The sequence below is a fragment of the Ursus maritimus genome, unplaced genomic scaffold (genome assembly GCF_017311325.1).
Source record: "Ursus maritimus isolate PB19 unplaced genomic scaffold, ASM1731132v1 scaffold_22, whole genome shotgun sequence".
NCBI classification, from domain to species: domain Eukaryota; kingdom Metazoa; phylum Chordata; class Mammalia; order Carnivora; family Ursidae; genus Ursus; species Ursus maritimus.
In genome coordinates, this window is record NW_024424675.1 from 43,780,978 (window position 1) to 43,797,246 (window position 16,269).

At 47.9% G+C, this 16,269-nt stretch overlaps 1 protein-coding gene across 1 annotated transcript in view; it reads left to right on the forward strand.

Annotated features, from left to right (window-relative positions):
- LOC103670935 (guanine nucleotide-binding protein G(s) subunit alpha isoforms XLas) overlaps positions 1–16,269 on the forward strand; it is a 54,376-nt gene that overhangs the window by 1,325 nt on the left and 36,782 nt on the right. Inside the window, 3 exon segments of the mRNA XM_040638526.1 lie at positions 1–657; positions 881–949; positions 952–993. The exon segment at positions 1–657 is cut by the window's left edge and continues 22 nt beyond it. Of these exon segments, the coding sequence (XP_040494460.1) occupies positions 1–657; positions 881–949; positions 952–993 (768 nt within the window).

Here is a 16,269-nt window from a genome sequence, read left to right on the forward strand (position 1 = left end):
CCGGGGCAGCCCCAGCCGCCCCTGACGCTCCAGCCGCCGGGGCAGCCCCAGACGCTCCAGCGGCTCCAGCCGCCGGGGCAACCGCTGCCGCCCCTGGCGCTCCAGCCGCCGGGGCAGCCGCTCCAGCCGCCCGGGCAGCCCCTGCCGCCCCTGCGTCTGGAGCCCGACCCAAGCTCCGCTTCCTTAGACCCCCCAGCCCCGAGATCCAGGCTGCCGATCCGCCTACTCCGCAGCCTACTCGCGCATTTGCCTGGCGGGGCAGGTCTGGCCGCAGCCGCGACGACGACGAGGGGTCGGTCAGCAGCGACGACGACCACAGCAGCGATGAGTCCGACGATGGGACCTCCGGATGCCGCCGCTGGCTGCAGCCCCGGCGAAATCGCCGCCGACGAAAGCCCCGGCGCAACTTGCTCCGCAACTTCCTCATGCAGGCCTTCGGGGGCTGCTTCGGCCGATCTGAGAGCCCCCAGCCCAAAGCCTCGCACAGCCCCAAGGTCAAGAAGATTCCTCTGGCGGAGAAGCGCAGACAGATGCGCAAGGAAGCCCTGGAGAAGCGCGCCCAGAAGCGCGCAGAGAAGAAACGCAGCAAGCTCATCGACAAACAACTCCAGGAGGAAAAGATGGGGTACATGTGTACGCACCGCCTGCTGCTTCTAGGTAATGCGGCGGACTCTGCCCGTGGGGAGCAGGGCCGCTGGGGGACCCCGGGAGGGGGTGGCAAGGCTGCCCGGTGGAGCTCAGGGCCTGGCAGCGGGAGGAGGGGGTCCAGGCCGAGGCGGGAAGAGACTGCTAGAAAGTTCCAGCGAGGGGCCCTAACTTTGCCCTGGGAGCGGGAGGGGGCCTCGGTTGGGCTTGGGTGGCCGAAGTATGTGCCCTCCAGGGAGAAAAGTGGTGCCGAGCAACACTGAGGGTCGTTTCCGGCTGGACAAGCCAGCGCCAGCGACCGTAAGATGCCCCCGGGGTGGGGGCCGGCAAGAAAGGCAGGGGCTTCAGGTGAGCCAGGGACTGCTGGGGAGGGGCCCCAGGGTTCCCCAGGCTAGGCCGGTTGGGGCCGTGGTGGGCTGGGGTCGTTGGGGAAGGTGCGCCCCCGCCTCGCCTGGCACTGCTGCTTGGACTCAGACAGCTTGTCGTTGGTGTGTGTTGGTGTCCATATTGTGTCCGCCTGTGCATGATATGCTCAAGTGTCCCCAATTCCCATCCCTGGCACCCCCAGATTACCCGCCGACTGTGTACCCGTACTGGGGAACGGGCTGTCTTGTGTTTTGCGCCATGGCGCGGGCAGAAACTTTCCGTGTTTGCACACTGTGGTGGTACCTGTGCGCTGGCGCTCTGCAGCGGGCGGCGCGCAAAATGCGAAGGAGAAGGTGGTGGGACATCTTGGGGAGTGTGTTGGGCCACTGGCGCGGGGGAGAGGGGGCCGCCTCTCGCTGGCCTCCATAACCTTTTTTCTGTATGTCTTTCTCTCTTTTTTCCCTTTGCGCTAAGCGTTTCCTCACTTCTCATTCGTTCGCCAAACCCTCCCGCCTTTACGGTTGAAAAACCAGACACTCAGGTATCGGGGGCGTCGGGGCTACACACATAAGTTCAGTATTCTGCACACACGCAGCTCACCTGGTGGGGGGATGGAGGGAGGAGGGGGAAAAAAAAAACCCACTTAATCTGCTACAGGCAGGTCTGGATCCAAACCCTCATGGGGCTGGTTCCAAGAGGGTGGGCGTGGCTGTGTTTAAAAAAAAAAAGAAATAATTTTTTTCCTAGGGAAGAGTCCGAGGTAAGCCAATCATTTACGCTTTTACAAAGAGTACAGTAGGAGGGGCTTGGTTTTAAAAGACTGTTATGCGTTGGGAGTGGAATGCTGTCTTGTCTTCGAAATGCGATTAAAATAAAAAAAATTTTTTTTAAATGTTTCCAGTGTATTTTAAGAATGTGGACGAAATGTGGTAAAACTGTGACTATGACTTGTGAAATATGTAAATGTTTGCATGTGAATCTTTTCAAGCAGCTTTAGCTGGGGGCAGAGAGGATCAAAGGTGAGATCCTCTGCGAATGGACTTGGGATACCAAGAAATTAAAAAGGTCTTGTGTTCATAACCATACCGGGTACGTTTGGCGGCCCTCCGCCTTCCCCTCCTTCTCTCTTCGTCTTTCCCACCTTTCAGTGTCCCCTCGCCCCTCAGGACTGTCTCCCCCACACACAAGTCCCTCCCCCCCATCTCCCTACCCCTGTGGCCCTTCCCACTCCCCCCACTTCCCCTCCTCCAGCCTGCCTTGGCTCTCATGTGAGGCGTTGGCTTCTTGTGCCACAGTCCATCAAAGCAGCAATTAGCAAGGGTCTGAATGTGTGGCTTGAATGAAAATTTCAAAAGTGAAGCCCCACAATCTTAATTTATTTTATTCTCGAAGACCTTTCAAGGGATTTAAAGATCACAGTTTCTAAAGCTAGGCTACATTTGCTGGTTAAATATTTTATAATGTGTGATGCTTTTTAGTAATGACATTATGGACATAACTATTGGCTTTTGTGACATGTGTGTCTTTCACAAATCACAGTTCCAAACATGGTTGTCATTTTAGTGATGCCCACCCAGGGAAATAATGATATCATCATTTTCCCAATCACATATAGAAGGGAAGCAGTTTTAAATTTGGGATGTCCCAATCGTACTATAGCCAGAGCCTTAGATGACAACGCGCTGTTTTCCTGCAGACAACTGGGTTTGCCATAACAGTCCCATTTGCTCTGGGAAGCTGGCCTCTGATGGGGCGGGGACACAGTGGGTACAGACAGGAAGCCAGGTGACAGTGTGCACTCAACCCCTAGTTGGCAGTGTCCCTTACTCGCTGGGGTCTCAGTTGTCTCATTTGTGACATGAAGCTTTCCCAGCAAATCTCCAGTACAATCTTCTTTGCTGGGGGGGCGGGTTGGGGTGGAAAGCCCAGTCCACTTAAATCAGGACTGGGGGCTTAAACCATAGATTACGCCTAGCCTGCAGCAAACTATCAGTCCATGTCTGGGGCCAAGCCCTAAGAAGATTAGAAGTTTACTTTGCTTACCCTTGTTTTGTATCCAGGGTGCAAAATTAACCTTAATAAAAGGAAATTTGCTGGGGTCATCCTGCAGTTGTCCTGACTCTGCTCTCAAGGAGTCCCTGGTCAAGAAGACCAAACCTCAGGCCATGTCAGACACGAGGCTGAACTAGGACAGCCAGTGTTACCTGCTGCCGTAATGCGGTTTGTCGAAACGGCTCATTTCCGACCAGCCTTCATTTGGCCAAAGTAACAAAAGAGCTACCCCATCTGGGTCTGAGTTACTGATGGGGGGTGGGGGAGGAAGGATGAGGACTTACATTTAGGACAAGACCTCTTACTAATAGTCTAATTCTAACATAAAACAAGACATCCATATAGTCCTACTACTGAAAATGCAGGTCAAAAGACCATCCTTTCATATGGTTACTAATTTGTGACATGCACACTCATCTGTTGCTTTACAGCTGTGTGTGTTTGTGTGTATATACTGTTTCCATTGTTATTGCCCACACAGTTTAACCACACTACAGGGAATTTTTTTTAAAGGAGATAGATAGATAATAACAGACTTTAATTCTAGCATATGTAAGAGATGAAGCCTTTTTCTTACTTGACATTTCTCAATAATAGACTATTTCCATGTTTTTGGAAACCCAATTTGGGTATGATTCCCCCATTTTTTAAAAGAATTGAAGGGGCTTGTAGATTAGAATTTTTTAATATCTGCTACATTTATTAAAAGTGTGCAGGCAAACGTTTTGGAAAATAATGGCCATCCTGCTATGACACTTTATATAGCGAATCTCAATTAATTGTATAATTTATTTATGCTGCCAGGTATAAACAGTAATGCATTGCATCCCAGCATGTGGGAGGGCCTTTCCTTTCTTCTCCTTTAGTACGGCCGTTTTTCCGTAGTCAGAATGCCTCCACTGAGCTTTTTGGTGCAGTGGGAAGGGCATAGCTTATCAGGCCACCAAATCTTTAGAATTAAGAGAGACTTAGGTTTCCCTCTCTGTCTCCCTAGTAATATTTTATGCTTCTTGGAGGCCGAAATTCTTCCCTGCCTTTTAAAATCCAATTTCCCGTAGATTTCTCTCAAAAAAAAAATGTTTTCTATACAAGTAGGTTCATTTTTATAGTTTGCCCACATTATGTCTATCATGGGAAATTGGTATTAGGCAAAGAAAAGTGGGGTCCCTGGGCTTTTTGCACACCCCCTCCTGACTTGAAAGGGATAGCCTCACTGCCTTTAGGTATTAGTAACCAGGAATAGTAATGATCACGCATAATGATACCACATTCTTATTGTATTTTTAAAAGCCTTTCATCTAAGTCACATTTGTCCTTTGAAACAGCCTTGGGCGTTAAAAATGTGGTAGGACCCCATGTCATAGGCAAATAAACCGAAAGCTCAGAGATTAAATGTCAGGGACTTTTGCTCAAAGCCTGCAAGGTAGGTGAAGGAATCAAAAGTTTCGAATTCAGATGAGACAGCGCTTAACAAAAAATGCAGTAATAAGCGATAAAGCACTATTTAAATGTGAGGCATGATTGTGAGTGTGCCGTGGGCTCTTCAAATCCCTTGTCAAATGACAGGTGTCTAGCAGTCTTCTGCTTTCTGAAGGATAGCCAAACCCAGCCGATCCCCGGTTATAAATGTCCATCGAGTGTACATGACACGTGAGCTCCCCCATTTCTGAGATACCTGTCATCGCTACGGGGATATTTGGTTTCCACATTTGCTTTAACTCATCTGCCAGCACTGCAGTCTTAGTTTGTTTATTGGGCTTTGTTCTTTTTCAACTGCAGGTTTCCTTTCGAATCCTCTGTGGTTTTCTTCAGTGGGGTCTAAAGCTTTCCTTGCTCAGAGTTCCCACTTAAAAAAAATAATAATAATTAACAATAATACTAAAAAGTGGGCTTTTATGCCTAGCTCCCTATATTCGTGGGGTTTGAGAAGCAGACTGTTTAAATTCCTGGCCTGGATCTAATAACCCTATTAAAATCACTCTTGTTTTAATATTCTCCATAGTGATTTTTTTTTTTAAGTATGTCTTACTTTTAGTTGGGGCTTAATTCCTCCTTAGCAGGAGTTAGTGTGTAGTCTTAGAAATCACCTTTGACTTTTATGCAGGAACCTTGGTATTATATATATATAAAATATTTTTTTAAAGAGAAGGTAGCCTAATGCCTAGATTTGAAATTCCTTATACCGTCATGCCTCTACTCCTTTTCAGTCAGTTTCCCCACCAAGTAAAACTCACCCTCACCCCCAGCAAACTCGTGGCACTCCAGTGCTTCTACGTAGAGTAACTTTCAGGAAGCACAGAAATAGCCTTCCATTCAACAGAATTAAAATTGGTTTCTACACTTCTTGGTTTCTTTAACTGGTGGCAAAGGGGCTCTTTCCAAACCCACCTTATCCCTCCTGGGGTTCCTAGTGGATTGTGAAATTAACATGCCCCTTGTCCATTTCAAAATCAGATTTCTCAGAAAGATTCGCAATTTTCAAAATAGGAAGGGCTGGGCCAGTTGATAGGACAAGGTTGCCCCCCACCACGTAAAGCAGTGAAGCATTGGCCAGTCTAATTAGCCCTCTGAAGCCCTGGTGTCCCCCAGTAACAGGGACTCTGAGGCTGTGGCTCTGCTGGCACCCTCCTGACAAATTTCCTTGAATTAGACTGGAAAGGGGTTTTGTGGCATCAGGTTCCTATTCTGGCCTGTGGTCACCCTGGGCATGAGATCCTGACCTCTTTGGGAGGGAGCAGAATCAGCCTGAGTCTGTCTGTCTGTGACAGTCCTGCTGGAGAATCAGCAGATTCTCAGTGGCCTCTCTAAAAGTGAGAGGGACAGGTAGGGTGCCCCAGGTACAAACTACCATAGGGGTGGGCCAGGGAGCCTCTGAGCAAGGGAGAGGAGGGGCGTTTCCAGAAGAATCAGAGGAAGGGTTGTCATTTGTCCATAATTCCTCTAAAAAAAAAAAAAAGGGCCAGATACTAGAAGTGAAGTTACCCTCTAGAAATTCTCAACCCTGTGCCTGGCATAGGCAAGTGCCCAGTAAATGGTAACCATTGTTTCTGGAAATTCCCTTAAGACTTTTCTCTCCCTGCTCCAAGTAAGATTTGGGGTTTTTTGTTTTGTTTTGTTTTGTTTTGTTTTTTCCTGTACTCCCCATGAGACTGTTAACTTGTACATTCTAAAAGTACTAGGTACCCATTCTTTCTCTACGTTTCCGAGTGCGCTCTGCGTACATACTTTATAAATAAAGGTCAGCTGAAACAGGAGACAGATGACACCTTGCCAAATTTAGGGTTGTGTGAAGTCACTCTCAGGTGAATGATGTGGCCAAGCGAAGATGGGGAGAGACCTTGTTTTTACTTGTCCTGAAAAAGTTTCCCCCATCCCTCTTTCCTATCCCCTACCCCCCACCTCCTTCTCTTTTTATTATTTCTATTATCCTCCAGTCTATAAACCAACTCCGTACTGTGGTTGAACCCAGGGACCTGAGCGCAAATTGTTCTGTTTACTACACATGCAAAAAAAAAAAAAAAAAAAAAGATTGTTTTTAGTTTCCCTTCCTGACAGCCAGATGGTGAAGGAGGCCAGCCAGTGGGAATTGAAGAGGAGACCTCCAAGAATGAGGTAAGAACAACAAGAAAAAGCAATCGTTGATGTTTAATTGTTGTTGACCATCGCACGCTCAGTTGGGACCCAGGGTGCTCTGGTCTCCGACACACAGCACACAGGTGCCCACCTTGCACGTGAGAATTACCAGAGCCGTGGCGGCCCATGTGGGAACCGGGGGCTGTAACATGGGAAGGCTGTTAGGGAACTGATCTGTGACACAGTAATGGAAGGGAAGGGAGTGCGCCTCTGTTGTACTCGCTGAGAGGGAAAATCCCAAATTGCACGGCAGAGTAATTTGTTAAACCTCGGGAGAATTCGGGAGCCTTTGACTCGTGGAGCTCTGCCCACAGAACTTGAACATTAGATCTTACTAAATGCTTCTTAATGATTCAGTTTGGGGCGAGGAGAGAGGTGTATAAATTGTTATCTGATCCCAGACTTATTATGAGTCAGTCAGCGTTTCCGACATTGTCACACACACTTGGTGTGTGGGACAGAGTAAGTACCTTAAACTGCCTTTAATGAGCTGATAATGGGAAGCGAGATCTCTTGTACCCACTTCCTAAGGAGTGCCGTGATCGGGCTCCACGTCCCGCTAGACCACAGCTGAGTCTAACAGGGAACCCAGGGGCGCCAAGAGGCACGCCCTTGATTGACACAGCTCTCACCTCCTCCAGTCAACAGACCCTGTTGCCTCCCTCCTTGTTCCTAATTATTAAGTAGAATGGTTCTTCCTTTCATCAACCCAATGGCTAGTGTGCAGATGTCTATGAGGGGTTTTTTTTTTTTTTTTTTAAACGGGGAGCTTGCCTTCAGGTAAGTTTGCAGGATTTTTGGAAGGAAAGACTCACGCTCATCCTGATGCCCCCAGAATGGAAGTCAGGTGGCAGTGCTAGAGTCCGGGCCGGGAAGGCCTGTTTCACCAGCCGGGGTCCAACCGAAAATGATGAGAACCCCCAACCTGTTGAGAGTAGATGGTGTTACTTAGGAAGGGTCTGGGTGCTTAAATGCCTGGGGCCTGTGAACACATCCCTTTCGATCTTCTTGTCTATGGTAATTCCCAAGCGTCGGAAGGACTTAAGCAAAAAAGCCTATGAGGTCCTTGTTCATAAAAAGTGAAACCTTATTTGTCATCAGTCCCTTGAGTTTTTTTTGGCCTTCTCGGGCTTCTCAGATCGTAGAAAGTGTCCATCTCAATTCCTACAGCTTCTGTCTATATAGGTCTGTGAGGCCTACGGGATGCATAATTAACATATTAATAAAATCATAGCCGTCGTTCAGGGGTCCACCCACTTCCCCCACCGCTGTGAATTCTTTGATGACTTTAATAGGGCACGAGCATGGTGAAGGCGAGTTGGTATTTCAGATGGCCACTAGATGGTGAGACCGTGTAAGGCAGGGAAAAGGTGTCACATCTATGATTAAATGAGAGGGAAGGGGACAGGGAGCAGGGGTGGGGAGGGTCCCACTCCACTTTCACCCTCCACCCCCACCCCCGGACAAAGCCCACATCTCATAGGCCCCAAAAGCTTTAGTCAAACCCAGCCTTTTGTTTTTAAGCTGTGACATCTCCCTGTTGGCTAGGCGGTGGGATTTTTGGAGCATTTTAGGGGGCCGCGTCTAACACAAGGGTCCTCCGTAATAGTTCTTCTGATATTTTGTCATGGAGGCTGTCTGGTAGACGCACTGTAGAGGTGTCCAGCAGCATCCCTGACCTCTGCCTACTGGATGCCCATCTCTCTTTCTCTCTCTCTCTCTCTCTCTCACACACACACACACACACACACACACCGCACTGCACCCCATCCCGCCACCACTAGGGACATACACAGTGTGACCATCAGAACTGTGTCCCCTGGGGGACATCATCATCCCCAGTTGATAACTTACTGCCCTAACAGTATCAATATCAAATTCCGGGGAAGGTGAAGATCACACATGTCATAACTTGAGCACCTTAAAAAGGGAAGATATCTTCAGAGAGAAGGTTATAGACTCCAGTTACTAATAACCAGTCAGAAATGTTTGTCGCAGTGGTGAACCCTGCTTTCTTGGGTAGAAATAATGTCCACAAATCGTAGAGAAGAAGGTGACCCAGATGACCCTAAAGAGAATAGAAAAGGGGATTATTCCAGGGAAGTAAGTAATGAATTGGTCTAAGACTCTGATTAACGAAGTCAGTCCCATAGCTAATCAATGGGCCAGGATAAATCAAGGCTTAAATAGATTTTAACCCTCAACGTGATCATCTCCAGCACTTAGAGGTCCTTTTAGGGGCCTTTGCAGCAGGCTGGGGATTCTCCCTCTGGTATGTACTTAATCATTGACTCTGCAGTGTAGAGAAGGGTCCCAGGATAATCAGGACTAGTGCTCAGACAGCTATTAATATAGCAGCCCTGGGATGGCTGGGCCCCTCTTTGCACGTGTCTCACAAAACATTAATGGAGCCTTCAGCTGGTAGTGTGTGCACACACCCAAGGATGTAGGCTCTTAGCTGGGTCACCTTAGTCCCAGGTCTACAGGGAGCCAGCCCACCTGCATGGAAGTGACCCATAATAACCCTTAGCAAGGGATATTTCAAGGCAGGAAGTTACCTTGTGGGGGTGGCGGGGGCCCATGGAAGGAATGCCTCTGAATGACTACCTGAGAAAGGTAAAATAAGATCTTCTAGAAATAAAACATAGTTGTGCCAGTAGAAGTCCTAATCCAAGGACATTTCCTGATCAAGAGTCCTGTACTTGGTTTTGGGGAAGATGGTCAATGCCCCCTCCTCCATCCTAGGGCACAGTCTATAACCAGCATCTCTTGTAATAATCATAACAAGAATAAATCATGATTTTATTTTTAAACTGTGGCCTGACCCCCCACCCCCGCCCACCTTGCTCCTAAACAGCCTCTCCCCTAGTTAATCGTTACAGAAGGCGTCTTTGTTGCTTCTTTTTTGTATTTTGAGCCCAACACATTTATATTCTCGCCCCCATTTGGTCTTTCAACAGAGCTGTGAGGTCTTCCAGATCCATCAGATTGAATTTTTCTTAAGCAAGTGTTTTGTTTTGTTTTTTTCTTAAAGCATTTGGAATTTGTGATCTTTAAGTTAATTGCAAAGTCTAGAAGGGAAAAAAAAAAAGAACAATTACTTTCCATCCGTAGACATCTATATGAATTTAAACAATTTTGCTCTTATTATTAGGATGACTTTAGGGTGAGGGATAGAAAGTGATCGGTGGTTTGATAAATTACATATCGGATATGTAAATTTAAAACTATCATTTTTTTATGTTTCGAGTTTAGTTAAGTGAAGTGCCCCTAACTAACACATCCTTATTGCAGAATCCTCGAAATTACCCAAGGCATGTTTTTTGAATGTTGATTTTGACATTTTGCCTGGGACTAAGTACAACATCTTTCCAAGGAAATACTTAGAAGACTCCGGGCAGAACCCAAAAACAAATGCCAGACATTAGGGGAAAATTTTTAAAAGTTGGGTTGCCAGAAAACTAATAGCTATTTATAATTAAACATTTGTGTGTGATTTTATTTCTTCCTTTTTGCTGCTAAAAAGGAAGCACATTAGATCATTTTGTTTTACGAATGGCCAGGGCTGGTTTTAAGAGGGACACTTGCAGGAAGGTTCCCCTTTCCAAGTGGGAGTCTTTGGAAATTTTCCCGATGGGATCCAGTCATTCTGGAGCACTGTTAGGAAATCATTTATTGTGGGGTGGTTTGGCATGGGGTGAGCCTATGGTGATTATTCCTTGCTGTCGTCCCACGTTGCCCTGATGGGGGAGAGAGTCTGACCTGATGGGGGAGGGGTGGGCAGAGGCTCCCCAACTTTTCTGGAGGGTCTAGGAGAGTGGAAAGAGAGCACTGGCTTAGGTGTTAGGGGGGTTCTCATTCCTGGGACGTTGGTGGTTTCTAGATCCCATGTATTTGCCAAGTGACACCCAGAAAAGGCCAAATTTGACTCTTAAAAGGGTTGACAAGCCTTCATTTTGTGATGATTCTGCTAGAGGAGTCCTGGGGTGCTGCCATGGTCAAGGGAGAGACTTAAATTTGATGGGTGGTCCAAGAGAAAGCCAGGCGGTATCTCTGTGTCCAACTTAATGTATAAAGAGGTAATGAATGACCCAAGGTGGGGGGTGGGCAGGGCTTGAGAAAAGGATTCTGGGTAGAGCACATCAAAACCCTTGCACATGTCTTATCCTGAGACTTAACTTGACAGGTGGCAGAGGGCTTTCTTTTCTTTTTCTTTCCGGCCCTAAAACCTTGATTCCCCAGAAGTGGGGGGTCTGACTTCAGATGTGAAAGCAGGCTCAAAGTGAGGAGTTGGTCTTTCATCCCGTAGGAAGAAAGGATCAAGGAGAAGACCATCGGGGCCTGGCCTGTCCCTGCAGAGGTCTGCACAGCTCAGAAATGGGAGCCGGAAGTAACCTCCTAGGGAATTCTTATTTCCTTCTTGCTTTCCTTTTCTTTCCCTTCTCTTTGAGGTTTTTTTTTTTTTTAACAATTAGATTCTTATTTTAGGGGGGCTTCAGAGCAGGAAATAGCTTGTTTTTAGGGAAAGAGGTGAGATTCCCCAACTGTCTGGGCTGGGAAATAGAAACAGTACAATAAAGCAAGGCTGTTCTGAGCTGGCTGGCAGATGGCGCTCGGCTTTTACTATTGGGAGCCTGCCTTTTCAAAACTCACCGCGCTTCCGCCCAAGGCCTGACTCTGCACCCCCTCCCCTAATCCTCTTTCTCAGGGACTCAGCCCCCACCCCCAAGGCCTAGGGGTAGTTTTAAAGATTTTTCAGTTGAATGATTGATATCTGAGGACAAATCCTGTCACTTTTAACTAGTGGCTCTGGAGACCTTAGCCAGTGCAGAAAAACACACTGTCACGGTGACCTCCAAATTCCTAACCCACGTGTGTGCCATGGTTCTCCTGGGAACCAGCTCTGAGACCTTGGGCAAATGTACTGGGTCCCAGTTTCCCTCATTTGAGCAATGAGAGAGAGGGATGTCCTCCTCACTTTAAAACTTTAGTTCTCTTATAAAAAGTTTAACTAGAACCGGTATACTGCCCCCCACCCCCCCCACCCCCACCTTTGAAGTGTCCTTTCCAAAATGGCAGACTGTACAGGAAATTTTAGGCCTATTTGTTGTCCTTTGGTAAATAATTAATAATTTCTGAGCACCCATTCCTGGGAGAATCCTTGCAGGAAGCAGAGGTGAGTGGCGCATTTTTGCCAACCTAGTCAAGGGGTAGAAAAGAGATTCGGAGGTGGGCAGAGGTCCCTTTCTACCTGGGAAACCCAAGGAGCCTTCCTGGAGGAGTTAGCATTTGAGACAACACAGGAAGATACAAGGAGATTCGGGAGTAGAATTTGGGATGGAAGCTCAATGCTCTTACAAGTGAAGGTACTGGCTTACGATGAATTCTTTTTTTTTTTTTTTCTCACTTACAAGGGCGTCCTTGGGTTTTTCAGGGTCTCTGAGATTTCAGGGTTAGCTTGAGATTTTTCCCCTTTCCGCCCCCCCCCCGCGACTCCTCCGTGCCGTAAACCCACAGCGCACTGAGGGCATTCTTGTTGATTAAGAGCTTTCCCTGCCCAAGGGTGGGACCCACACCTTTCACCTCAGGATGTGGGGCAGGTCACCTCTGCCTTCTTTAGGCCAAGTTTCCGTGGAGGGGAAGCCAGGTCTGACAACGTCTGGGGCCAGGTTCATTGGTTCTAAAAAAGAGCAGGCACTGTTTCACCATTTCTTTCCACCCCCTCTCCCCGTTCCCTCCCTCCCTACAGTGGCCCTAAATCGGGAGATCGTCCATCTGAGAAGGGCCACGTGAGCTTCTCATGTGAGCGCCTATAGAGCCCTGTAATGGGAATTCATTCCTTTTCAACGAAACTTATCTTCCATACACCACTCCTAGATACTTACCCCTCTTTTGTAGTTGAAAAGTCAAAAGAACTGAATAAAATGTATTAATTTCAGGCAAAAGCTTCCCCCACCCTGCTATTAAAATTCTTTTAAGTGAACAAAGTTTATTCCAACATTCCTGTCTTAAGCCCATAATCTTCTGGGGCTTCTTTCAAGCCTTTCTTGCTTTTTTTCTCCCCACGCCTCCCAACTTATAGCCCTGAACCTTGGCCAAGGCACATGACCATGGCAGCCCCCAGAGGTGTTCCTCAGGATTTAGGGGGTACTGGGGAACAGGACAGGTGGGCTGCCCCTGTTTGGAACACCTTTTTGGGGCCAGTAGAGCTCCTCTCCCACCAGAGGTCAGCAGAGAGCTCAGAATGGCTTTGCGGGCTTGCAGGAAGTGGGATCACTTAGAATTCTCTAGATGGAATGTAGGAAACCCAAACGGGAAAAAGCCCCACCTTTCAGGGATATCTTAGGTTGGGGTCTCATTTTGTCCTGGGTCCCTAGGGGGCTTAATTTTGACACCGATCCTGTTGTTCTGTGCTTCGAGGGGGCCGGGGGGGCTTCAGTCTGTTCATTTGGTGAGTTTCTTTGCCAGTGTCCCCAACCCCCCAACACGTACACCCACACAGACACCCCTTTTCCTGACAGGGGACCTGGCCCTCTAGAACTCGGAGCCTCCCACATGTGACCAAACTGCCCACTTGGGTTGCCCACAGGACTGAGAATCTGCACCCCATACTTTCCCTGGCCCCTTTCCCTTTTTCTTCCAGAAGGCCATATTTATTGTTAAAATGACATTATAGTATTGCAGGAAATCCCCCCCACCCCGCCCTTATCCTGCCATGATTTTACATCTCCTTATCTGCTGTGCTTCAGCCAGATGTATGGATGTTTCTGAAGAGGGTATTAACCACGGTATACAAACCATTCTGTGCAAACCATTCTGTGCGTGTGCCCCAGCCCCCCCCCCCAGCACACACACAAACAGACACACTTCCTTGGAGGTTTTCCCACGTTCTCCATTGTGCTGTCTGTCTGTCTACTTGCTCTGTCCTCCCACCGGGGTGGGAAAAGGAATCTGAATTCCCTTCCTTTGTTTTTTACTCCTCTGAACTTTTGAAATCCCAGAGTGCTTGCAAACGACCCCTCTCCCTGCCACCCCAAGTTAAAAACCAACTCCCCTTAGCCAGGTGTTTATTGTAGAAAGAGAGAGAGAAGGAAAGAAGGTGCAGAAGGAAGCGAAGACTTAAACACAGAGATCAAATGGAAGTTTTTAAGAGAGAGAAAAGGTGCCTTGCCTAAATTTAGCTCTAAGCCACCGATGGGGTGCCTGCCCTCTGGGAACTTGCAGTCAAGAAGGAAGGATCGGGTTGCAAGTCTAGGCAGTGGCAGCAGGGGGAGGGTGGAGGGCTGCCAGCCTCCTGGGAGTGGCCAGCACAGCTGAGAGCCTGACCTGGAGCAGGAGTGGGAGGCATCCTCCTCCCCATCCCTCTGTGTCCCCAGGGTCCGATGTTGGCGCCCAGAGCCCACTGAATAGGACAGGGACTGGGGGGCCAGGGGTGTGTACCAGGGAAAGGCTGAGCTCTAACCACCACCTTCTCTCACACACAGTGGGCCCTTTCTGCCTCCCCAGATTCCTCTCCCGGTCCTACAATGACTATTATTCGATTTCTGGAATCTTTTTTTGAAATTAGGAATTAAGCCCCTCCTAGCACAACCTGATTTTCCAAGCCGTTTTCACATGCCTTGCCCCGCTCATTGGTTTGGTTTTGCTTTAAGAAATCTGGCACACAGTGGACCTTTTTGTCCTTAAAAAAATCCAGTCTTCATGAGTTCTTTGATTCGATAATTACTCAAAGCAAAACAAAGCCAATCCTAAAGTTAAAAGCAAACGCCCTATACGTTACGTATACATCTCAGATGTTGAGGAAATCCTTAGAAGTTTACAGGTTGGTGTCCTCGAGAATTTGGCTCCAGCCAGACCCAGTATAGGCATTGTTTTCTTTTTTGTTCCTTCCTTCCTCCCTTCCTTCCTTTCTTCTCCCCCCACTTTTGGAAAAACAAGTTTTATTCTCCTGGGTATGTTCATTAGAGAGGGGAGACATTCTATTCAGTAAGGAAGAATGGGGGGAGGAAGAAGGGGGAGCAGGGTTCTGCAGGAGGAGACACAAGATTGATTGCTCTGTGCTGGGGGGTCGAGAGTGACCATCACACCCAGATGCAAATCTCTCGGGCTATAACAAGGAGCAACACAGAGCAGACCTTCGGCTTCCTGGAGTTAGTGGGGAAAGTATTTCGTCAGCTGCCTCTGTCCTGCGCTTTATTCATTAACTCAAGTGAAAAGGAAAAAAAAAAAAAATTAAAGTCTTGTCCTAATTTGTTGCGGTGGGACCCCAGTTCTCCCAAATTTTTGCCCTTTTTTGTTTGTTTGTTTAAAAATCACAGCCCACAGAGGCAAAAGGGGTTTGCTGGGTAGAGCGTGCCTCAGTTTGCTCTCAAGGCTTAGCTTCTCTCCACCAGGAAAAGTTCACACTCTTCCCAAGTGCCAAGAGTTAGAAATGTGTTACTAATTGATTTGACCTAAATTTGTATTGCTTTGAGACTTAGCAAATGGTCGATTAGGGGCCAGCGGGGGAAACAACAGTTGCTGTCCCAATGGCCAAGAAAAGGGACTCGCCACAGCTATGTTTATAAAACGGGCCTTTCTATGACCTTTAGGAATTGTTGGGGGTGGGGGGAAGGAGGTCGTGGTTGTTCTACAGAGAAAGAGAAAGGTGGCTGGGAAGTGTTTAATGGGAATTTAGCATAAAACGACACGCCTGGCCGAGGAAAATCACGGTTCCAAATGAAAACAGTTGTCACAAATTAATTTCTCAAATTCTTGACTATTGGCAGATGTGAGGTTTACCTCATATGCAGAATTATGTCCAACTTGGCAAAGAGCATGGAATATTGCCTGGTTCTTGGTACATACGTACCCATTTTCCCTCACTGATAAGTTATTTCCTAATTGGGGGGTTAAACTGAATGTCCAAATAGCTCTGTTTCCTTTTTGCCTTTCTAGTAGCGTCTCTTAGCTTGCGGTAGCCGTGGGTGTGTCTGCCAAGCCTCTCAGAAGGATGAAATCCTTGCCGGGTCGGTGAGTCTGCCTTCACTTGGGCATTTTCATTCATTCATTCATTGACTTGTTCACTATACACATATTGAGTGCCTAATATGTGCCCTTCCCCGTGGGGAAGACAAAGGTATAAGACTTGCGGCCCCCTTTGCTGGTCTTATAATCAGAACAAACCCAGGAAGTCTCTGCTAAGGAATGCAGTAGGGCAGAGAGAGAATGGTTCAGAGCAGTTGGAAAGATGGCCCAAAAACACTGACTTCAGAAACCTTTCATCACTTCTCCAGGGTGGTGGGGCAAACCAAATCAGTGCTTCCATGAAATTATTGTGCCCTGATCATTATACCACAGAGAACTGGCCAGAGTCGCTTGGGTCAGAACAAGCAATGGTGTCAACGTGTTGGATGGGTACAACCATGTGGATTTCCATGTCTGTCGGAGGCTGGAACTTTATAAGCAGGCCGGGATGGAGCCCTCTATGGTGGGCTGACAGGGCTTCCTCCCTAGGACTCCACAAGGCCTTTCTCCCGCCCTGTAATCCAGGGGCGACTGGCGAGCTCCGGGGGGGGGGGGGGGGGGGGGGGG